Source organism: Danio aesculapii, chromosome 5 (assembly GCF_903798145.1).
Source record: "Danio aesculapii chromosome 5, fDanAes4.1, whole genome shotgun sequence".
Taxonomy (NCBI): domain Eukaryota; kingdom Metazoa; phylum Chordata; class Actinopteri; order Cypriniformes; family Danionidae; genus Danio; species Danio aesculapii.
Window position 1 is genome coordinate 64,768,010 of NC_079439.1, and position 25,923 is coordinate 64,793,932.

General features: G+C 35.3%; 1 protein-coding gene across 2 annotated transcripts in view; it reads left to right on the forward strand.

Annotated features, from left to right (window-relative positions):
- The window catches only part of LOC130229736 (regulator of G-protein signaling 3-like), a 113,445-nt gene that overhangs the window by 74,604 nt on the left and 12,918 nt on the right, over positions 1 to 25,923 (forward strand). For both annotated transcript variants that reach the window (XM_056458690.1, XM_056458691.1), the window contains 4 exons: positions 6,149 to 6,271; positions 14,930 to 15,694; positions 20,867 to 20,937; positions 23,537 to 23,641. In XM_056458690.1, the coding sequence (XP_056314665.1) occupies positions 6,149 to 6,271; positions 14,930 to 15,694; positions 20,867 to 20,937; positions 23,537 to 23,641 (1,064 nt within the window). The remainder of the gene's footprint in view (positions 1 to 6,148; positions 6,272 to 14,929; positions 15,695 to 20,866; positions 20,938 to 23,536; positions 23,642 to 25,923) is intronic.

Here is a 25,923-nt window from a genome sequence, read left to right on the forward strand (position 1 = left end):
CACTTAATTCACACGGGGCGTCAGCATCAACGCATCTCATTCACTTTGAATGGGTGACGTCAAACATTGCCAAACTGAATTGCGGATCCGTCAGTGGCGTCGCTCATTGCAGACGTTGGGAATTTCTTAACCTTTCAAGTGCCAACGGAAGCGTCAGCCAATCAGATCACTTTGTGCAAATACCTCAGCTCAGACAGTAGCCAGTTGCAGTTAAAATTCATTGGCTGATGCTGCTATGATAATCGCGTCAGCCCCGTCTTCAGACATGCCCTCCATGAAGCATTGACCGTGACACCCCATTTGACACCCCATTTCTCTAACCCTCCCTGTCATATTAATTTGTACTTAGATCAGGGGTATCCGAACTCGGTCCTGGAGGGTCAATGTCCTGGAGAGTTTAGCTCCGACCCTAATCAAGCACACCTGAACCAGCTAATTAAGCCCTCACTAGATATACTAGAAACTTCCTGGCACGTGTGTTGAAGCAAGTTGGAGCTAAGCAGGACACTGACCCTCCAGGACCAAGTTTGGACACCCCTCACTTAAATCAACAAAACCAGTATTCAATTCAATTCACCTTTATTTGTATAGCGCTTTTACAATGTAGATTGTGTCAAAGCAGCTTCACATGAAAGGTCATAGTAAATTGAATCCGTGTCAGTTCAGTTCACTGAGAGTCCAAACACAGTACACACACATACACACTTGAACAGCTGGCTTTATTGGGATTCCAATAGACATAATGATTATTATACTGTACAGACTGTACATTCAGTCCTCTTTTCCCAACCCTTCTGCCAAACCCAACAGTTATGAGGAATTTTAACATTTTCGGAATACTTAATTCTGTGTGATTTGAGCCGTTTTGGCCAAAATAAATTTCCCCACGAGGGCAACATTTACTAGTATTGCTATACTAATGGGGACATTCGGTCCCCACAGTGTAAGGAATACAAGCTACGCACACAAAACACACATACATGCTAAGTGACACACACATAAAAGTCAGAGTGAGTATGATTACATACATTTTCTTCCCTTCTCCCGTATAACAACGCATGGCACTGAGCTTTCTCAAGAGAGATGCTCTTTTATTGGTGGTTTGATTCCTTTTTCTCTCATATTTAATGTGACATTAATGTGTAATTGTATTCTTTGCTCACATACAAACACACACTGGTATGAATGTGTGAGTGAGTGCCATTAAATCTTATTTATGCCCTTCTCCTGCATAACAGCGCATGATACTGAGGGTTCTTATTTAAAGGAACCTGCTTTAAAGAAAAACACTCGATTCCTTTTTTCACTCAAATTTAATGAGACTGTGCTGTGCAGTGCTTTTTCCTCACAAACACACACACACGCACACACACACTGACATGAATGTGTGACTGAGTATGATTGAATCTCTTTTATGCCCTTCTCCTTCAAAAAAGCGCATGATATGAGATTTCTTATAGGTGAAACCTGCTTTAAAGGGGTGGTCTCCACTAGGATATCATATTTTAATCTTTAGTTGATGAGTAATGTAGCATCTCTGAATGTAAAAGCCCCCTTGCACACAGAGACGTTTTTTACTCGCGTTTTCCGTCGATGTTTAACGCCTCGTGACTAAATAAAGGGCGTCAATATGATAGTGCATACCAACGCGCAAAATGGCAGGCGTAAAAGCATAATTTTTAAAGAAACGCCTCTTGCTTGTTTTTTTGTTTTGACGCGCCATATCAAAACCTTCTCCACCAATCAGATTGCTACTTTTGTTCACATGCACGGAGCTGCTGAGGTTACAGTAAACAGCACTTGGAGGCGCTCAAGCGCAAAACTGTCAACGCGAGCGCACATTGAAGAAGATGCCCAGAGGCGATATGAACGTGGAGCTGCTTATTGCACTGGTGAACAATAATAATTTCTTCATCGCTAGAGCTGGAGCTGCTACTTGAACCATGCATGCATGTTTGAGTTACTAGTAACTTTAACAACAAGCATGTGAACTTCCTCTCCTCCTCTTCTTCTGTGTTATAAGCGGGATGTCTGAGGCTTAAAAGTTGTGTAGCACCATCTAACGTCAAGGAGTGATTTTGCATACTCTTCTGCCTGACGCCAGTAAAAATCGCTTGGGTTTGAATGCGGAAAAACATCTCGTAAAACGCCGACAATAAACGCAAACGAAAAGCGTCCCAGTGTGTACGAACTTTAGACGCTAAAAGTTCAATGCAAAGGGAGTCATTGGCTTTTACAGAGCCAGGCAAAGCCTACAGCGAACGAAGTTTGGGACTACAAAAAAATACATCTGGGCTGACGAGATCACAAGCGCTTCAGGTTACGTGCATTCATCACGCACATACAGCCTGCGCAGCAAAGGGGCGTGGCCAGAGGCAATGTATTGTTATAGCAGAGAAAGTTAAAATGCCATCCAAATACTGCTATTCCCACAGAGCTTGTTCTGTTTCTGTATTTGGGCTTCTAAAGGACATGACACAAAGAGAGAAGTGCTTACAATTTTATTTTAATTATGTTCCAGAGAATTATAAAAAAATATATAGCTAGCATTTGACAAAGGACAGCTTCCAGAATCTCTCTAAATTGTTTACAACCCCTTAACTAAAAAAATTTTAAATGCAAGGAATCATCCTTGAATAATTTTTTCAGTGTGAAATAAGAAGCAACATCTCTGAATGTAAAGGCCCCCTTGCACACAGAGACGTTTTTTGCTCGCGTTTTCCGTCGATGTTTAATGCCTCGTGACTAAATAAAGGGCGCCAATATGATCGTGCATACCAACGCGCAAAACGGCAGGCGTAAAAGCATAATTTTTAAAGAAACGACTCATGCTCGTTTTTTTGTTTTGACGCGCCGTATCAAAACCTTCTCCACCAATCAGATTGGCACTTTTGTTCACATGCACAGAGCTGCTGAAGTTACAGTAAACAGCACTTGGAGGCGCTCAAGCGCGAAACTGTCAACGCGAGCGCACATTGAAGAAGATGCCCAGAGGCGATATGAACGTGGAGCTGCTTATTGCTCTGGTGAACAATAATCATTTCTTCATCGCTAGAGCTGGAGCTGCTACTTGAACCATGCATGCTTGTTCGAGTTACTAGCAACTTTAACAACAAGCATGTGAACTTCCTCTCTTCCTCTTCTTCTGTGTTATAAGCGGGATGTCTGAGGCTTAAAGTTGTGTAGTGCCATCTAACGTCAAGGTGCATGTGAACTTCCTCTCTTCCTCTTCTTCTGTCTTATAAGCAGGATGTCTGAGGCTTTAAGTTGTGTAGTGCCATCTAACATCACTGCCTGACGCCGGTGAAAATCGCTTGGGTTTCAATGCGGAAAAATGTCTTGTAAAACGCTGACAATAAACGCAAACGCAAAAGCATCCCGGTGTGTACGAACTTTAGAGTCTAAAAGTTCAATGCAAAGGGAGTCATTGGTTTTTACAGAGTTAGCTTAGCAAAGCTAACTCTGTAAACACAGCAAACAAAGTTTGGGACAACAAAAAAATACATCTGGGCTGACGAGATCACAAGCGCTTCAGGTTACGTGCATTTATCACGCACATACACCCTGCGCAGCAAAGGGGCGTGGCCAGAGGCAATGTATTGTTATAGCAGAGAAAGTTAAAATGCCATCCAAATGCTGCTATTTCCACAGAGCTTGTTCTGTTTCTGTAATTGGGGTTCTAAAGGACATGACACAAAGAGAGAAGTGCTTACAATTTTATTTTAATTATGTTCCAGAGAATTATAAAAAAATATATAGCTAGCATTTGACAAAGGACAGCTTCCAGAATCTCTCTAAATTATTTACAACCACTTAACAAAAAAAAAAATTGTAAATGCAAGGAATCATCCTTGAATCATTTTTTTTCAGTGTGAAATAAGGAGCTGTGGATCGTGTATGTTTATTTGCTAAAATTGATCTATTGTCGGCGCCAGTGGTGTAGTGGTTAATGCATCAACACATGCACTCCGGTGCTCACGGCGACCCGAGCTCGATTCCGTCTTGCGGTCCTATGCCGATCCTTCCCCTCTTTGCTCCCCATGCTTTCCTGTCAATTTTCTCTACTGTCCTATCTAATAAAGGTGTAAAACCCCGAAAAAAATATTTAAAAAAAAAAAAAAAAAAAATTGATCTATTACATGTACAGTTTCTAGCGTTAACGCTACGTTAGCTACACATTCATATTTATCTGTCAAACAGCCACAATCTTCAGCAGCGTTACAGTGTCTCTTTATGCGGCCGCTTTCCCTGCGTTCTACATCTCAAATAGCGAACTCGCAAAAAATATGAGAACGTTTCATAATACTTACACATGCTTATTCTGAATATATGTGAAAGACACATGTCAGATTTTATTTTAGAGTGCAGGCGTGAGGTCGAGCTGTGTCCTCTTCATTTTCTGTCTGACTCAGGCTCAAACTGATACAGATAACAGTTAAACTGACATCAATAAGAAAGCAGGCGAGGGCTTTTCTTTTTCTGGATTGCCTTTGAAAACTGTCTGTTGGGTTTAGGGAAGTGGGTGGATGTTGGTCAATCGGTGCTTTTGGAAACATTGATTGGGCTTAGGGAAGGAGGAGGGGGGGTCAGTTGATCGTTCAGTCAGTCAGTCAACAGCGGCCTCTAGTGGATTTACACGAGAACAGCAGGCGCGAATGGCACTCTCGAGAGAAATTTGAGATCTCAAAAAGCATACACAACGACCTCTGGTGGATTCTCGAAAACAAAAACTTAAAAAACTTAGCTCCTAGAACGTATTTGGCGCTCTCCAGAAATGTTTATAGCAATACGCTTTCATAATGAGCCTGGGTTGAGAATGTCATATATGTAATTTGCATATATTGCGATATATCGGATTTCTGTATGGGTGTGCTCTTTCCCCCTTTCTCTCTTTCTCTCTCTCTCTCTCTCTCTCTCTCTCTCTCTCTCTCTCTCTCTCTCTCACACACATACACATACACACACACACATACACTGACATATGTGACATATGATTACATCTCTTTTCTTCCCTCCATTTCTTTGTCCCTCATATTTAATGTGACTTTGATGTGTAAGTGTATTCTTTATCTAGCACACAAACACACACTGGTATGAATGTGTGAGTGAGTGCCGTTAAATCTCTTTTATGCCTTTCTCCTTTATAAAAGCGCATGATACTGGGTTTTCTTATTTATAGGTGAAACCTACTGTAAAACATGTTATAATTCTGTTGACTATGCTCTGTAATTGTTTTTTCTCTCTCTTTCTAACACAGACACACACACAGACACACGCACACATATACTTGTATATATGGTTTACAAGGACTCTCCATACTCTCCATACTCCATACATAATGTATTTTATACAGTACAACTGTTTTATGCTATATATCGCTAATTTATAATGTCAAAATCCCCGTTAGGTATGATTTTTAAGTGTTTTGAGTTATAAACAATGTTGGGATGAATGCAATATATTACAGTCTTAAGTCACTTAAATAAAAAGTAACTAAATGTGTTACTTAGTTATTTTTTAAGGAAAGTAATGTGAAGCATGTGTTGATATTTTTGCGTTTCTTTTTTTGTTTAAACAGTAAGATATGCTTAAAATTGTAGTATATGACTATTTAGAATCCAACATGGAAATCATTTTTATTTGTTATTGGCATTGGTTGTTTTGAAATTCAAATGGCACTTACATGCCTGTGTTTTTATTTCTGAAATAAATATGGCGTTACGTGATTAATCATGATTAATTACAAAAAAAGTGTGATTAATTAGTTAATTTTTTTAATCATTTGACAGCCCTAATTAAAACTATGATGTTTAGAAATGTTTCGAAATTATCTTCCCTCTGTTAATTAGAAATTGGAGAAAAAATGATAATTCAGAAGGGCTAATAAGTCTGACTTGAACTGTATGCAAGTGACCATGATTACATCTCTTCCCTCCTCCAGCATAACAGCGCATGACACTGAGGTTTCTCTAAAGAGACGCTCTTTCATAGGTGGAACCTGCTTTAAGAAGAAGAAAAAAACGATTGGTTCCTCTCTTTTTTTTTCCTGAAATGAATTAGGCTGTGATGAGTAATTGTGTCCATCCTCTCATGATCACTGCCTCAGATGTGCTATACACTCTGTCTTTGTGTGTGTGTGTGTCTGTAGAGAACCGAGTGTCTGTTCAGCCTGGAAGCCTTTTCATCGGAGCAGAAGAGGAGGGTCGTGCAGTGTCTGAGAGACAATATTGACAAGCAGCTCGCCCTGAGGGACAGAATAGGCCCTGACCAGGTACTAAATCAAATACAAGCACACTCGCTCGCTAAAACAGGCACTTGGGCTTGCATTGAACCACAGCCTGCCTGCATTTTTTTCTCCAGCAGTTATGGAGTATTGTTGCACAGGAGAGGTAGGGTTTTATTAAATGGAAGTAGTGTCTGTGAAATGACCTTGCGTTTCAAGAGCTGTTTTTTTTTTTTGCAATCAAATGGTTTGCTGTGGTGCTTTCTTATTGATGTCAGTGTAAAGATGTGTTTGCAGCCTGTGCTGCTTCTGTAATGTGATTGGTTCTGAGGTAAACTAGATGTGTGATGAGGACAAAATGACAGTGAGTTGGTAAATCGGGAATTAATTGGTTTGATGAAAAATCTGTGTGGTTAAAGGGCAGAGGTTGTATTAATTTTGATTTAAAGGTGTTTTCTTTATTGCTTTTGTAACAATAAGTAATAAGAAATATTTTTATTGGTATTTATATCATTTTAATACATATAAATAGCATGCATGAGACAAGGAATATGTATTAAAGACCCAAATGTTATCACTTGTTGAGCTCATTTTTCCTGATATATATTTTTTTATATTTTCATATTACAAAAGGATGTTGAGTCTAGTGATATGGTATGGTATATTTTTTAAATAATGTTTTTATTTATTTTTTATTTTAGTTTGGGCTTCTTAATTGAGGTTTTATTTTAAAGCATAGTGTCTGTAAAGATTTTTTTGTAAAGATGTTTTAGATAAGGGGTTTGGAGGACATTTAAAATGTTTTTTTATATAATATATGTATATTTTATTTTAATATGACATAAAAATATAAACATAAATAATTTATTTTACCATTTTGAGTTTTATAAATACAATAACAACAAATAAATGAAAACATATATAGTTAATTAATTATTAATAAATATTATTTTGTTTCATTTGTTTTATTGTTATTTTATTTGATTTAAATAAATACTTTTTTATTTTATTTTATTTATTTTATTATTTTCTTTTTTCTTTTCTTTTCTTTTCTTTTCTTTTCTTTTCTTTTCTTTTCTTTTCTTTTCTTATCTTATCTTTTTTTATCTTATCTAGAAGATTAGACTGTTTTGGATACTCCATACCCAAATGGCATCAGTTGTTAAGCTCATTTTTTAACATTTTTCTAATCTAAATTTTTATATTTTCATATTACAATAGGATCTTGGGTCCATTGATATGGTACTATCATTAAGATGCTAGTACATTTTTTATAATGTTTGTATTTATTTTTTTATTTATTCATGCATTCATTTTTTATTTTATTTTTAAGTGTATTTTGTTACTGTTCTTTTTAATTAAGGTTTTTATTTTAATGTTTGTAAAGGTTTTTTAAAGATATTTTACAGAGTTTAAAGTCCTTTAGGGAAAGTTTAAGGTTTTATATACAGTTGAAGTCAGAATTATTAGCCCCCCTTGGAATTTTTTTTCTTTTTTAAATATTTCCCAAATTATGTTTAACAGAGCAAGGACATTTTCACAGTATGTCTGATAATATTTTCTCTTCTGGAGAAAGTCTTATTTGTTTTATTTCAGCTAGAATAAAAACAGTTTTAATTTTTTTTTTTTACTTTTTAATTTTTGTATTTCTTTTGAGGTCAAAATTATTATTAATTATTAGCCCCTTTAAGCTATATTTTTCTTTGATAGTCTACAGAACAAACCATCATTATACAATAACTTGCCTAATTACCCTAACCTGCCTAGTTAACCTAATTAACTTAAGCTGTTTAGAAGTGTCTTGAAAATTATTTGGTAAAATATTATTTACTGTCATCATGGTGAAGATAAAATAAATCAGTGATTAGAAATTAGTTATTAAAACTATTATATTTAGAAACGTGTTGAAAAATGTTCTCTATTGAACAGAAATTGGGGAAAAAAATAAACAAGAAGGGGACTTATAATATATATATATATATATATATATATATATATGTATGTATGTATGTATGTATGTATGTATGTATGTATATATATATATATATATATATATATATATATATATATATATATATATATATATATATATATATATATATATATATATATATGTATATATGTATATGTATATATATATGTATATATATATGGATGTATATAAAGCCTAATTCTGTAACACTGTAAGTACACTCACCCATCTTTTTTTAATTTTTTAAATTTATTTATTTATTTTATTGAAGATTAGACTTCCATAGCTTAGAGGTTTGGTCACCAGTGAAAATTGCTGAAATGTTTTTAAAATTATTATATATTAATAATATTAATAATAGTAATAATAATAAGTAGTAGATAGCACTGTCGCCTCACAGCAAGAAGGTCGCTGGTTCGAGCCTCGGCTGGGTCAGTTGGCATTTCTGTGTGGAGTTTGCATGTTCTCCTCATGTTCGTGTGGGTTTCCCCCACAGTTCAAAGACATGCGCTATAGGTGAGTTTGGTAGGCTAAATTGTCACAATTTACATAAAAAATGCCATATACACACCTTTAAAGTGGACTAAAATCCCACAAAGCCTAATTCTGTAACACTGTAAATACACTCACTCATCATTTTGTGCTGACTTCAACAAGCAGATAGCAGATGCTCTCTCCACTCCATAGAGAGCATGTCTGAGTTCAACATAATGTTTGTTCTTCTGTTTTTTCATTCTCTCTCTCTCTCACTTTCTCCACTGGGTGGGCGAGTGACATCAGGAGAGCAGCGACATCATCATCAGACTAGCACAAACAGACACGCGCATGTAACGGCGTGAAAGAAAGACAGTGTAGAGAGTGAGGCTGTTGTAATGCATGCTAGTATGACGGAGGACTACAGTACTTGTTGGTAAGGGCCAGACATTGCAGCTTTATAGAGGTGAGGGCATTCAATTGGTCTTTATTTTGTGGAATTCAAGATTTTTTCAGCTTTTTGTGTGTATTTTTGATTTGATTGCTGTGGTATTTCAGAATTGGTGTTAAGAGCTTGATGTACAGTATGGATTATAGGAATAGTTCCATACTGTAACATGGTATAGAAAATGCGACTGCGGTGTGAAGTAAAATCTTGTATACTGTTGTATAATGGAGTTGTGGCATGTTGTTATCTGCTCATATCAGTAATTGTTGTTTACCTGAGGGTGCCAGATCCTCTGTTCTGTGTGTTTTAAAGAGCTGCTGTGTTTGTGAGTCAGTCGCACCGCATGCAAACTACTTTATGAGCTGATAAGATGTGTATGGCGCATGAATACATTAACCTTTTGCTTTATGGTATAGAGATACAATTCTCAAGGTCTTTTCTTTTTCATTTTCTCGATCTGCTTTTTCCTTTTCCCTGTGGAGCAGTAGAACACAATACTCAATATAATGCAGTATCGATGTTTCGTTCTCTCGCATTTGCTTTCTGTCTCTCTCGCTCTCTCACAGTTCAATTCAGTTCATTTTGCTTTATTGGCCTGGCAGTATTATTTTCTTTACAGTATTGGCAATGCATTTAAACTATGTATGAAGAATATGGAGTATATTTACATCATTAACAATAATAAAATCTGCAATAAATGAGAAATAAATGACAGTTCTATTGTCTTTACAGTATTGCCAAAGCATTTTAACTACTGTATAAAGAATATGGAGGTGTAGTTACATTATTAACAATAATAAAATCTGCAATAAATGAGAAATGTAGTATATTTACATTGTTAATGATAACAGAATGCAATAAATGAGAAATAAATGACAGTACTATTGTCTTTACAGTATTGCCAAAGCATATTAACTACTGTATTTATAAAGAATATGGAGTGTATTTACATAATTAACAATAACAAAATATGCAATAAACAAGAAATGTAATATATTAACACCATAAATGATAACAAAATGCCATAAATGAGAAATAAATGACAGTTCTATTGTCTTTACAGTATTGCCAAAGCATTTTAACTATGTATAAAGAACATGGAGGTGTATTTACATTATTAACAATAATAAAATAGGCAGTAAACGAGAAATGGAATATATTTACATCATTAACAATCATAACAAATGCAATAAAAGAGAAATAGATGACAGTACTATTGCCTTTACAGTATTTCCGAAGCATTTTAACTACAGTATAAAGGATATGGAGTATATTTACATCATTAACAAAAATAAAATCTGCAATAAATAAGAAATGTAATATATTTACATCAATAATGAAAACAAAATGCAATAAATGAGAAATAAATGACAGTTCTATTGTCTTTAAAGTATTGCCAAAGCATATTAACTACTGTATAAAGAATATGGAGGTGTATTTACATTATTAACAATATTAAAATATGCAATAAATGAGAAATGTAGTATATTTACATTGTTAATGATAACACAATGCAATAAATGAGAAATAAATGACAGTTCTATTGTCTTTACAGTATTGCCAAAGCATTTTAACTATGTACAAAGAATATAGGGGTGTATTTACATCATTAACAATAATAAAATATGCAATAAATGAGAAATGTAGTATATTTACATTGTTAATGATAACACAATGCAATGAATAAGAAATAAATGACAGTACTATTGTCTTTACAGTATTGCCAAAGCATTTTAACTACTTTATAAAGAATATGGAGTATATTTTCATCATTAAAAATATTAATTGATGCAGTTAATGAGAAATGTAGTATATTTACATGATTGATGATAAAAAAATGCGATAAATGAGAAATAAATGACAGTACTTGCCAAAGCATATTAACTTCTGTATATATAAAGCATATGGAGTGTATTTAAATCATTAACAATTATAACAAATGCAATAAATAAAACATGTAGTATATTTACATCATTAATGATAACAGAATGCAATAAATGAGAAATGTAGTATATTTACATCATTAATGATAACAGAATGCAATAAAAGAGAAATAAATGACAGTTCTATTGTCTTTACAGTGTTGCCAAAGCATTTTAACTACTGTTTACAGGATATGGAGTATATTTACATCATTAACAATAATAACATATGCAGTGAATAGGAAATAGAATATATTTACCTCATTAACAATAATAAAATGCATTAAATAAGAAATTAATGACAAAAAACTAAATACATAAATAACAATAAAAAGGAACAAAAATATCAGACAATGCCACTATTATTAATAACAGTATTTGCGATTGTAAAGAGTGTGTAATATTTAAAATAAGGCAAATTAATTCAGTGGATTCGTCATTTCTTATGGTGTTAATGCTGTACTCATATTTTGTAGATAGTTAGGCTGTTATGTTGTATTGACGTTTCTCTGAGCCATTTAGATTAAAGAATAAATCATTTAATGATTATCTCTCACTCTGTTTCTTGTTCTCTCTCTCTCTCTCTCTCTCTCTCTGTCTCTCTCTCTCTGTCTCTCTCTCTCTCTCTCTCTCTCTCTCTCTCTCTCTCTCTCTCTCTCTCTCTCTCTCTAGTGATATGTTCTTAATGTGCTTTATTTAGATGATAATTGTAAAGATTTTGGGTTATTTTACTGATTTTTCTGTTTGATCAAAAAAAATAAAAAATAAAAATAAAAATAGTGTTTCCCTACAAATCATTTAAAAAAATCTATCTGGTTTTAAACAAAACCTCAATATAATTTTCTTTCTTTCTTTCTTTCTTTCTTTCTTTCTTTCTTTCTTTCTTTCTTTCTTTCTTTCTTTCTTTCTTTCTTTCTTTCTTTCTTTCTTTCTTACTTGCTTTTTCCTTTCTTTCCTTCTTTCTTTCTTTCTTTCTTTCTTTCTTTCTTTCTTTCTTTCTTTCTTTCTTTCTTTCTTTCTTTCCGTTCTTTCTTTCCTTTCTTTCTTTCTTTCTTTCTTTCTTTCTTTCTTTCTTTCTTACTTGCTTTTTCCTTTCTTTCCTTCTTTCTTTCTTTCTTTCTTTCTTTCTTTCTTTCTTTCTGTCTTTCTTTCTTTCTTTCTTTCTTTCTTTCTTTCTTTCTTTCTTTCTTTCCGTTCTTTCTTTCCTTTCTTTCTTTCTTTCTTTCTTTCTTTCTTTCTTTCTTTCTTTCTTTCTTTCTTTCTTTCTTTCTTTCTTTCTTTCTTTCTTTCTGTCTTTCTTTCTTTCTTTCTTTCTTTCTTTCCGTTCTTTCTTTCTTTCTTTCTTTCTTTCTTTCTTTCTTTCTTTCTTTCTTTCTTTCTTTCTTTCTTGCTTTCTAGCTTTTTTTCTTTAAGACAATAAAGACAACCCTTTAGATCATGAGGTTGGCTGACTGTTTTTCCATCCTTAAAATAGCTAAAGTGTATTTGGACACACCCTGAGTGCACCTGCGCCATTCAATTTAGACCAAGGCTGGGCAAACACTGTCCTGGGGGGCCGGTGTCCTGCAAAGTTTAGCTCCAACCTTAATTAAACACACCTGTCTATGGCTTTCTAATGATCTGGAAGACACTAGCTGCATCCGAAATCGCATACTACCATACTATGTAGTACACTACATACTATATAGTAAAAACAGTATGCGAGCCAGGTAGTATATCCAAATTCATAGAATTTGAAAAACAGAATGCAAGAAGTACCCAGATGATCTTCCTGTGAGATTCTGAAGTGCGCATCTTGTGGATGCTACCAATCCCATGATGCCCTGCTAGAGAATTAATGAATGAGAGCGATGCAACTGACGTGGGTAGGTCAGGCGATCATGACAAAATGGCGGATGTAGTACATCTGAGTTCCATTCATACTGCTCACATTCATACTGTATAGAACATACTTTTCTAAAAGTAGTAAAGTCAAATTCAAATGTACTACCTACTGACTAGATTTCGGATGCAACCACTGATTATTCAGGTGTGTTTGAATAGGGTAAGAGCAAAACTCTGCTGGAGACCAGCCCTCCAGGATAAAATTTGCCCATGCCCGCTATAGATCATGTTCATAGAGCATTAAAATAGAGCCTTAAAAATGCACAGTATTTCCAGAAACACATGGGGTGTTGATAATAAAGTGTCTGGTGCATACCAAACCTCTGGCTTGCTTGGCTGGGACTGGTCGAGTTACTCTTCAGTAGATTTGACTTCAGCAGTGTCATTTGCATTACACTGATCTAAACTGAACAGTGACATTTACACTACTGGTCAAAAGTTTGGGGTCAGTAGGATTTTTAAATGTTTTAAAATAAGCTTCTCCTGCTCACCACGGCTGCATTTATTTAATCAAAAATACAGTAAAAATGGTAAAATTGTGACATATTTTTGCACTATAAAATAACTGTTAAAAAGTAGTTTATAATTTATAGATTTTAAAGATGAATTTTCAGCTTTATTACTCCAGTCTTCAGGGTCAAATGATCCTGGAGAAATCACTCTAATATTAATAATAATGATTATAATTACTATTATTAATATTGTTATTATTAATGGTAATAGGAATAAAAGCAATAATGACTGAAGTAATAATTTCATTTGAAACTACATACAATAAGAAAGCAGTTATTTGACGTTCTAATAAATATTTTAACAAATTTAACTTTTTTTTTTACATTTAATAAATGCTGCCTTGATAAACAGAATCATAAAAAAAAAAAAAAAAAAGAAAAAAAAAAAGCAGTTGCAGTTTACTAGATCTACACCAGCATTCTATTCTCCTTTTCTTCCTGCCTGAATTGCCCGAATGCTTCACAGTTTTAAATATTATAGCTTTTACTCTCTTTTCTTCATCTATGTTATGTGTCTACAGTTGAAGTCAGAATTATTAGCCCCCCTTTGATTTATTTATTTATTTTCTTTTTTTAAATATTTTCCAAATGATGTTTAACAGAGCAAGGAAATGTCCACAGTATGTCTGAATATTTTTTTCATCTGGAGAAAGTCTTATTTGTTTTATTTCAGCTAGAATAAAAGCAGTTTTTAATTTTTGATGAACCATTTTAAGGTAAAAAATATTAGCCCCTTCAGGCTATTTTTTTCAATAGTCTACAGAACAAACCACCGTTATACAATAACTTGCCTAATTACCCTAACCTGCCTAGTTAACCTAATGAACCTAGTTAGGCCTTTAAATGTCACTGTATATTGAGAAAATATCTATTATATTGAATAATATTGAAAAATATCTAGTCAAATATTATCTACTGTCATCATGGCAAAGATAAAATAAATCAGTTATTAGAGATGAGTTATTAAAACTATTAGAAATGTTTAGAAATGTGTTGAAAAAAAATCTTCTCTCTGTTAAAAAAAATAAACATGGGGGCTAATAATTCTGCCTTCAACTGTATGTCTGGACACAATCTAGATTGTAAAAAGTGCTATACACATTAATATTTTGTATTGAATATTCCAAAAAATAAAAAAGAAAGAATGGGGTAGCTGTGGCCTAATGGTTAGAGAGGTTAACTTATTATCCAGAGGGTTGCAGAGATTGTTGTGGTGGTAGTCAATAACTAGCACTCTCATCACCCTCAATACCATGGCTGAGGTGAGCTCCTTGAACAAGGCACTGCTTCCCCAACTGCTCCCGGGTGCTGCAGCAATGGCTGCCCACTGCTCTGGGTGTGTGTTCACGGTGTGTTTTCACTGCTGTCTGTGTGCACTTGGATGGGTTAAATGCAGAGCACAATATCTTGAGTACAGGTCACCATACTTGCCCACGTCATGACTTTCACTTTCACTGTTGAATCCATTTGTAAAATGTTGATTTCACTTGACAGATGCTGGAACCAAAGGCAGCAGAACAGGCTGATCTGGGTCTCCTGGGCTTCAGTCCTCACAGTGTGTCCGAGCCGTGTTCCCCATCATGCCCTTCCGCATCGCCCATCCTGAGACGAACCAACTGCACCTCTCCAGCCCAGCGCCTGTCATACCCAGACCTACCAGACACCAACCAAACCTCTCCAACCTCTCGAGATGCCTGCAAACCTCCATACGCTGACACTTCGGAGATCTGGAAGAACAGGCAGAAAGAGGTCAAAGAGTCGGACCTGGAAAAAAGAGAACAAGGTGAAGGCGAAAGCGCTTCCGAAACCATCAGCGTTGGCGCCAGACCCACCTCTTCCTCCTCATCTTCATCACCTCTAGTCATTCCCAAGCTGTGCCTGGATCGCTCCTTCAACACAGATGCTTTGACCTCGCCATCAACTGATGATGATGATGAGGAGGAGGAAGAAGACGAGGACGACAGCGATGAAGGCTTTCTGAAGAGGAGGAGTATGGTGGAATCGTCCCCTTGTGGTGGGCAGCAGAGCGGGGGCTTGTGTGTGCAGAGATCTCTCCACAGGCGGACACACAGCGAGGGCAGTTTGCTGCAGGAGCCTCGGTCTCCTCGCTTCATCTCCGATCAGGCCATCGACTGCATTGAAGCCAAGCGCGAGACTCCGGAGCGCTGGGCCGTTCCTTCCCCGCAGACCCTGAGGAAAGAGCTCACCAAGAACGGAGGATCCGTCCACCAGATCTGCCTGCTCTTTACTGGAAGGAGGGTGTGTATTGACCTTATTCTATGATGCGGAAGTGCACTCATTTGTGCATTGTATTAATATTTCAGATCAGATGTGTAGAGCAGTGTTTCCCAACCCTGTTCCTGGAGGCACACCAACAGTACATATTTTGGATGTCTCCCTTCTCTGACCCACACTGTAAAAAATAAACCCGTAAAATTTACGGTAAAAAAACGGCAGCTGTGGTTGCCAGTATTTTACCGAAAAAATACGATACAACCTGTAAAAGTAATTTCTCATTTTTACAGTAAACTACCGTATTTCATTAATTTGCAGATGTTAATATGTCAGTATTTTGAATTTCCAACATCTACACATCTTTTGTTACGCTGTTACATAATGAACCAATGCTCATCACAAACAACTTTTCCCTCAAGCAGAAAATTGTATGTGTATAGAAGGTGCTCAGTGTCATTCACACAGCTACTAAACATTAGAATGGTAACACGCATGAAATTAAAGTCACACTGTAAAAAATAAATCTGTAAAATTTACGGTAAAAAACGGCAGCTGTGGTTGCCAGTACTTTACTGTTAAAAATACGGTACAAACCGTAAAAGTAATTTCTCATTTTTACAGTAAACTACCGTATTTTATTCATTTATAGAGGTAACATGTCTGTATTTTGAATATCCAACATCTACACATCTTTTGTTACACAGTTAGACACGTTAGCACAGCTATATGCAGGTGGTGATGAGGAAGTTACATAATGAAGCAATGCTCATCACAAACAACTTTCCCCACAAGCAGAAAAGTGTATCCGTGTATTGACGTGGTTGCCAGTATTTTACCGAAAAAATACGGTACAACCTGTAAAAGTAATTTCTCATTTTTACAGTAAACTACTGTATTTCATTCATTTGCAGATGTAATATGTCAGTATTTTGAATTTCCAACATCTACACATCTTTTGTTACACAGTTACATAATGAACCAATGCTCATCACAAACAACTTTTCCCTCAAGCAGAAAAGTGTATCAGTGTATAAAAGGTGCTCAGAGTCATTCACACAGCTACTAAACACCAGTATGGTAACACACATAAAATTAAAGTCATAAAATAAACATTGTTTATCAACATTAGATATAAGATAAATCTCTAATGTACATAACTTATAGGGAAATAACTAAAAAGATCCATATTAATGTCAACAAAAAGCATAAAAAGTGATGTACCATGCAGGGAATTCTGGGAAAGTAAATTTACGGTTATTCGCCGTATATATATTAAGGAAACATACCGTTAACTGTGTTAGGGATTTGTATTGTAGCATTTTTACAGTTTTTTACCGTTAAAATCACGGCCATTTTTTACAGTGTATGAAATAAACATTGTTTATTTTAATATTACATTAGATGTAAGATAAATCTCTAATGTACATAAATGATGGGGAAGCAACTAAAAAGATCCATAGTAATGTCAACAAAAAGCATAAAAAGTGATGTGCCATACAGGGAATTCTGGGAAAGTCAATTTACAGTTATTCGCCATATATATATTAAGGAAACATACTGTTAACCAGGTTACGGAGTTTTACTGTAGCATTTTTACTGTTTTTTACTGTTGAAATCACGGCCATTTTTTACAGTTATTGAGTCTCTTCTTATGCTCTGATGATTTGATTCAGGTGTGTTTGATTAGGGAGAGGTTGAAAATGTGTACTGTTGGTGTGCCTTCAGGAACAGGGTTGGGAAACACTGGTGTAAAGTAACAAATACTCAGATTACTGTAATCAATGAGTTTTTCTCAGGAATCGTATTTTACTAAGTCGTTTTATAAATGTGTACTTTTACATTCCCTTGATTACATTTTTAGTGCTGTATCTGCACTTTTACTCCACTCATTTCCTTCAATCTGCACTCACCACTTTATTTTTATTTGTCTATGGGGATTGGCTGAGTAGAAAAGTCAGTTATGCGACTTCTGCCCAATCAAATCGCACATAGAAACTAAATTGCATCATGCAGAACAACCTCAAGATATGTGCACTTTATAAATGCCGCTAACCATTTGGAAGCATTAAAAGTGTCCAAGAAGATGTCTGAAAAGTCATTAGACTGCATGTCACTGATGAGAAGATGACGAATGTCTAATGTATGACGACTGAAATTGGCCTTAAACAATCTGTAATGCACTACAGAATGTTAAGTTTTCACACAAACTGCATGTAAACACATCAGATTTGAACAATGTAATACTCTCTACTCACAACTCTTGAGTACTTTTTGAAGGGCTACTTTTTACTCCTACTTTGAATAGTATTTACAGCAGATACTGTTACTCTACTTGCACTACATTTTGGGCAAGTAATAGTACTTTTACTTGAGTAATCTTTTTCAGTACTCTTTCCACCACTGCTTTCGATTCAGTTGCCTATGGGAGAAATTATTAGGAATAATAAACAGCAGAAAACGCTCAAACTGCTTGCTCCGCAAACAAGTGTGTTCATGACTATACTTAAAACATAGAATAAAATAATAAGAAAAGATTAGAAGCACAGCAAACTCGTTTTATTGTCTAAAAATCAATGGAAGTGAATGATACCGGATGTTTGGGCCAAACAGATTCAAATGATGGCGCCCGCTCGTACATGAAAAATAAGGTAAATTTTAGAGGAGTAACTGTCTGTCACTGGGGCAGTACCTTTTTAAAGGTACACATTTGTACCTAAAGGGTCCATATTGGTATCTTAAAGGGACAGTTCACCCCAAAAAATTCTGTCATCATTTACAAAATCTATATTTGTGTTTCTTTCTTCTGCTGAACGCAATAAAACGTATTTTGAAAATGCTGGTTGCCACTTTAGGGTTGAAGCAAACCTGTTTGAGACCTATGATCTAAAGAATGCTGATAGCTGGCACCCATCAAATTACATAGTAGTAAATGGGTGCCAGCTATCAGCATTCTTTAGATCATAGGTCTCAAACTTTATTCCTGGAGGGCCGCAGATCTGCAGAGTTTTGCTTCAACCCTGATCAAACACAGCTGATCCAACTAATGAAGGTGTTCATGACTCTTTTGAAGACCTCAATTATTTGGATCAGCTGTGTTTGATAGGGTTGAAGCAAAACTGTGCAGAGCTGCAGTCCTCCAGGAGTTTGAGACCTATGCTGTAGAATATCTTTCATGTTTATCAGAAGAAAGAAACCCATAAAAGTTTTAGACCGCATGAGGAAGAGTAGACGATGAGGTCATTTTTCATTTTTGGGTGAACTATCCCTTTAAAGGTGCAAATTAGTACCTAAACAGTACAAATGTGTATCTTTTTGAAAAGGGACTGCCTCAGTAACAGCTTTTATCTTTATTGTTGAGAGTGTTTGTGTATAACTTAATTATTAATTAGCTTTACATGCCTAACTAAATCCTAAGACCAAACATTCTGCATACTTAGTATGTCCAGTGCTTATTAACATACAGTTTTGACAATTATTTACTCTTTTCTGAAAATTTTATTTAATTATTTTAAACACTTTTATTTAAGATTTTTCAGGATTTTTTTTTTCAGAGCAAGCCCTTCCCCAACAATTTAACCTCTTACTGATGAGGGAATACATGAAAAATGATATTATAAAATTGCAAAATAAAATTAGAAAAATAATACAAAATAAAAAAAAATAAAATAAAAAGCTACTGCCATCATAATTACTTTTCAGAGGATACATTTGTACATCAAGTTACATCATGTTACATTGTAGTTACCTCAGATTACATTGGTGACAGGTTTAGTGACCTTTAAATATACATATCTAAATATGTTGTAACACTTTTCCACTCCTTCAGAAAAATATCAGTCTCCATTTGTAGACATGCAGTCATTTTTTCTTTACATAGACATGTTTAAGTCTCTAAATCCACTGAGCCACCTTTAGAGAACCTTTTTCTATCCAATGTATTGTTATCATTTTTTTTCGCAACCAGTAATAATATCCTAAGTACAAATCTTGTTTCTTCATTAGACATTTCTTTGGGCAGTGCTCCCAGTAAGCACACAACTGGATCGAGGGGAATTTCTATATCTAATATCTTAGCTATTTCTTTTTCTACAATTTACCAAAATTCTCGAATTTTAAGGCAGTCCCAAAAAATGTGGGTATGATCTCCAATTTTATATAAAAGTATAAAATTGTAAATTGTAAAATATAAAAGTATAAAAGTTCCTCATTTTTACTTTCCTCAGAATTTTCCAAATTCTTTCCATAATTGACTACTAATTCCTGTGACAATGACATTTTAATTAATGTTTAGAAGAGCACTGAAATTTTGAAATAATTGTAATTTTTGATTGGCTACAGAACAAACCATTGTTGTCTAATGACTTGCTTAATTAACTTCATCCCTTTAAGCTGAATACTAGTAACTTGAAAATTAAGTAGTAACATTATGTACTGTCATCATGGCAAAGACAAAAGAAATTAGTTAGGGATTAAAACAATTATGTTTAAAAATTTGCTGAAAAACATTTATTGTTCAATCTTGGGAACTTTCAGAGGAGGGCAATAAAATTGTATTTTATTTCACAGGAGGGCTAATAAATTCTTCAATTGTATATAAAAAATATATGATGACACTACATTTTATTGTTATTTTAAAAAATGTCTTATGTTATTTCTTAAGTCTTTCAGCTGCAGAAATATGCCAGTAAAACAGCTTATAAACAATAGCATAGCATTAGACCTTATTCAGTGTCCACAGCTCGCAAGTTCACTAGAGACTCCCAAAATGAACTCTAGAGAACAGCATTTCCCCTCATATTAATTATAGCATTTATTAGCCTATATATTTGTTCTGCAAGTTCAAAATCTGGTTCAAAATTAAAGGCCACCTTTACTAAATGGGTCAAATTAGCATAAGAGTGTACTGCAATACAGCTAACTTTAATAACTCCTGTTGCATGATTGATTTAAATACTCTCTTCCTATGCATTTTTAACCTGAAAGGGAAGCTCCTACATGTGAGTATGCTATAACTTCAGTCTGTGTGCATTTTCATTCCTAGTCTTTCTCTGATTGTTCTAACATTGTTTTGTGTTGGTACAAACTATGAATGAATCTTTTTTTTTTTTTCCAAAATGATGATTCGCACTTACAGATTTTTAGATTAACACTACAGTTCAATCAATTAAAGATATATCTTTTATGAATCTTCCACAGGTTTGTGGCAAGCCGAACTGTAAATGTGACATGGGAAAAACTGGTGTCAAAAAGAAGAAGTCCAAGAATTTGTGAGTCTAACTACTTTCTGTGCTCTACTTCATTTGCATTTTTATTGAATAAACCTCAATAAATTGTCAAGAATCGGTGCATTTTACCTCAAATTAATACAAAAAATACTTGTCTAAAGAAGAAAAGGATGTTTGTTGCACAAATACATTTTTGCATTATCAAAACTGTTTTATTAAAATGTAAGTTATGTAGTATTATTGTACGAAACTCTCTCAAAACTACAGAAGTCTGACATATATTTGTATCACTTTATATTACAGTTCTGTGTTGCATGTTCAGTTCAATTCAATTCAAGTTCATTTGTATAGCAATTTTCACAATAATTATTGTTTCCAAACAGCTTTACAAAATGCAAGTACATACCGGGCACTTAAAATAGTAAAAACTCGGTTCTATTCCTAACCTTAACTCTAGTAGTTAACTTTGATAACCCTATACTTTTTTAGGTAAGGAAACTGTTAGACTGTAAACTGTAGACATTAAAGACAAAACAAATAGCTCACCAGAAATCTAAAAATGTCCCATAATTTATTCCCCCTCAAGTTCCCAGCTGGCACACAATGTCATAAGATGTTTTTAATATTAGGTTAGATTTAGGTTGTGAAGTCGAGTGACCAAAATTCAATGTCTATCTAGCGAAGCACAATGTTATTTTGATGTCCAATAAAGACATTGATATTAACGTTGACATTTGGTTGATTTTAGATTGTGTTAAAAAATGTGACCAAAATCCAAGGTCTAGCCAACATCTTAAACCAACGTCATATTGACGTCAAATACTGACATTTATTTGTCAGGTATGGCAACCAAAATCCAACGTCTGATAGACGTCATCGTGGTAACATTCACACAATGTAAAGCTGTAACATCATTAGACGTTGATATTTGGTTGATTTTAGGTTGTGTTAGAACAGTGGTGGTCAAACTCGGTCCTGGACGGCCGGTGTTTTGCACAGTTTAGCTCAAACTCTAATCAAACACACCTGCTTATAGATTTCTAGTGATCTTGAATACACTAATTAGCATGTTCAGATGTGTTTGATTAGCGTTGGAGCTAAAGTCTGCTGGACACCAGCCCTCCAGAAAAGAGTTTGCCCACCTTGCGTTAGAAAGTGACCAAAATCTAACGTCGAGTCAACATCTTAAACCAAAGTCATATTGATGTCAAAAACAGACATTCATTCATCAGGTATGGCAACCAAAATCCAAAGACTGGTAGACGTCAAAGTGGTAACGTCTACACAGCGTCGAGCTGTAACATCATTAGACGTTGATATTTGGTTGATTTTAGGTTGTGTTGGAAAGTGACCAAAATCCAGCGTCGGGCCAACATCTTAAACCAACGTCATATTGATGTCAAATACTGACGTTTATTCGTCAGGTATGGCAACCAAAATCCAACGTTTGATTGACGTCAAAGTGGTAACGTCCACACAATGTGAAGCTGCAACATCATTAGATGTTGGTATTTGGATGATTTTAGGTTGGATGTTGGACATTGACGTCAACGCAATTTTAATTTCCAAACAAAAATGCATCCCACGATGTTGGGGTACAACGTCAATCTGACATCATGTTGACGTCCTGTGCCTGCTGGGTTATTTTAGGTATATATGCTTTCTTCTTTCAGGTAAACCAAGTCAGTAATAATAAATATACAATATATTTAGTTTCAAGCGTTCACACTTAGATATTGCTTGATGCTATCAGCAGGTTTGGCATGCTGTCCTGGGAGAAAACCCTGAGCTTAGAAATAATTGAGCCCAGAGCTCCCGCCATATCTTTTAGCATGTAAGGGGGTTCGAGATCAGGTAGGTCTTGAGAGCTCCCCCAAGTAAAGAAGGAAACGGAGGAGATGGGGTGGAAGGGGGGATTCTTCCAAAACGAAGATAAGGCAGTAGGGTGAAACCGATTTATTTATAGTAGGCTTGAATCAGTCTGATTGGATTATTACTGATTACAGATGAGAGACCAGCCGTGATCAATCATATCACATGCTCCTCTCGAAATTAGTTTAAAAACTTTACTTAAACATGCATATTGTTCTTATAAAAAAACCTAATCGAGTCTTGAGTATTTTGGAATCTCAAATGTCACGATTCACTGCTTTACAAACCTGGAAAGAGCCAGGATTTTATTTAATATAACTCCAGTTGTGTTTGTCTGAAAGAGTAAATTATGCATTCATTTTCCTTTTTGAACTATTCTTTTAAAGTCAGCTCAGCTCCAATATGTTACCAACAAAAGCAATTTTTTATTACAGCAATAAGATTTTTGTGGAAAATGTGCCTCGTTAGCATAAAACTAATCTTTGAAGGGGCATGTCTTAATGGCTCTACAAATAGGCTTAATTCTTTTAGTTTTTCTCTTTTGATTCTACTGAAATATCATCGTTGGATGTTTAAAAGTTCTGGTGTTGTGAAAAGTAGTAATGTTTTCCATTCTCAGGAGGAAAGTGTTATTAATGCCTTTACTATCCGTGTTCCTCCTACAATAAAGCTCATGACTATAACCGGAATACATTTCCTCCCAGAAGCACTTGAGCGAACAGATAGCTAATAAATCTCCTGATGCGATGTGTTTTGTCTTGTTGAGCAGGGCCAAAGACATGAAAAACCGCCTGACGTTTCTGCGGAAGAAGACCAACGACAGACATGGAAACAATCCAGCCAGCAAGCTTGACAAAGTCCTTAAGTCAGACAAGTGAGTCCAACGTGACGCTTTTCTCTTTGACCTGAGGTGACTCTCAGCATTGCATGTCATGTTATTATTATATGTAATTATATGATTATATGTAACCTGGATTGTGTAATCAGATTCCAAAAATTGACATATAGTTAAAGTCAGAATTATTAGACCACCCCCCCCCTATAACTCATTTCTAATAACTGATTTATTTTATCTTTGCCATATTTCATCTTTGACTACAACTTTTGTCATGTAATTTTGTAATCAGTAACTAAATACAGTACCCTTCTTGAGTAATCTACCCAGTTACTAGTGCAAAAGTAACTGAAATGCAATTCAAAAGTAGTCAAATTTTTATTGTGTAATTTGTAATCTGTAACTGATTACAATTTATAAGTAACCTACCAAACTTTGTAGCACAAAAGTAGTCAAAGCTCTCTAGTGCAAAAGTAACTGAAATGTACACCAAAATTAGTTACTTTATGTAAGCATAAATGCATAATCTCTTGTTTGTAATCTGTTGTCGTGTAATTTGTAATCAGTAACTGATTCAAATTCAAAAGTAATCCACCCAACTCTCTAGTGCAAAAGTAACCGAAATGTAATCAAAAAGTGGTTTACAGACTGTTACAGTCAAATGTATATTATGCCTGTCTGTTTTGTTTGTGTGTGTGTTCGCGCTCTCTCTCTCTCTCTTTCGCTCGCTCGCTCGCTCCCTCCCTCTCTCTCTGTCAATTCTTAGGTACGCCCATTCCAGTTTCTCATTCGTCCGTGAAGATGTCAATCTCTATTCCACCCTGTGACGTCATCAACATATCTACCAATCACATTAGGAGCTCACCGTTTAAAGGGACGCGAGCGGGGAAGCTCGTTCTGCTTTTTGCTCTGTCTTGTTTGCTTTATGCTGCTTGTTTTTGTGTGTGTTTTGGCTTATGTGATGTGATATTGATGTTAGTTTAGAGTTTTGATGTTGGTCTTGTTCTTGTTGTGTTAATAGTTGTTACCGTCTTGTTTGTGTGCTGGTAAAATTCCCCGATCTCTGGCGTCAGCCTTTCCCTGGGATTCGAGGAGTTTAGAGGTCACGTGACATACATTTTGCATCATGTAGATAACTATACTGTCTAAACACACTAGCTTAGAAGTGAGCGCCACCCGCTGTAAGTTTTTCTTCGTATTTTTGGTTAGAAGAGTAGGATTAGATATAGCGTGAAAACGCTGAAGATGTTCTGTTTGTTTATTTTCTATTAGATAGATTAGAGGGTCATAATAGCTAGATTTGGGCGTTTTGTTATATTGCTTTCATTTATTTGGCGCCACTTAATTCTCGTTTCCCCAACCATAATACGTTGATTTATTCTCTTTTGTGTGATCTTGTAAATAATACTTTTCTTTTCTGTTTGCCTTTTTACTATTGTAAATAAATTCACCTATTTTTTTTGCAGTATTTTGGTTGTTGTTTAAATTTTGCCACCTACTCACCACAAATTTTAACCACCTTTAAATGTTGCCGCTTAAACCCTAGAACTCAAACTATAAAGTCGTAACATTTAAATGGGGGCTCGTCCGGGATTTCTTTTTAATAAAAGAACCTGAAATTGTGGTAATTTTTGTGTTTGTTGGTGGCAATTGGTGTTAGTTGGTGTATTGCATATAACAGGTGTATGCGGAAGGGTATCTTGCTGTTTGTTTTGTATAGTCTGTATCATGGAGGTTTTTAGTTTGGAGGAATTTGTTACAAAACCAACTATAGAGCAGATTAATGTTTGTAGAAAGCAGGATTTAATATTGATCGCTGATCATTATCAGATTGTTGTTAACAAGCAGAGTCGCAAGGCAGAAATAAAAGGTAAGATACTGTTGAATTTACATGAGAAAAATGTTCTTCCTCTGTCAAATGTTGTGGAGGTTACTGGTGAAAATGTTAGCCAGGATGACGTTGCTGTGGCGCATCTCAGTCCGGGTGCTGAGGAGGATCCAAATGGTCAAGCTGATGTCAGCGCGGAGGCGAAGGCCGGCTTGCCAGCGTTTGATCCGTTCTCCCCGATTTCCTCTGGTTACAGAGATGACGCGCGACTAAAAGTCCGCTTAGCCCGTCTGCAGTACGAGGCACAAGAAAAAGCGCACACACGTCAGGCTGAAATAAACTTGCGTTTAGAAATACGCAAGCTAGAAATTGAGGCTGATAAAGTGATCAAGCTGCGACAGCTAGATCTGGAGGCGATGAAGATTTCTTCTGGCTCAGCTGCGCAGCCCAATTCGGCTCCTGCCTCTGTGTCCTCTGATGTGTCCCCGCCTAC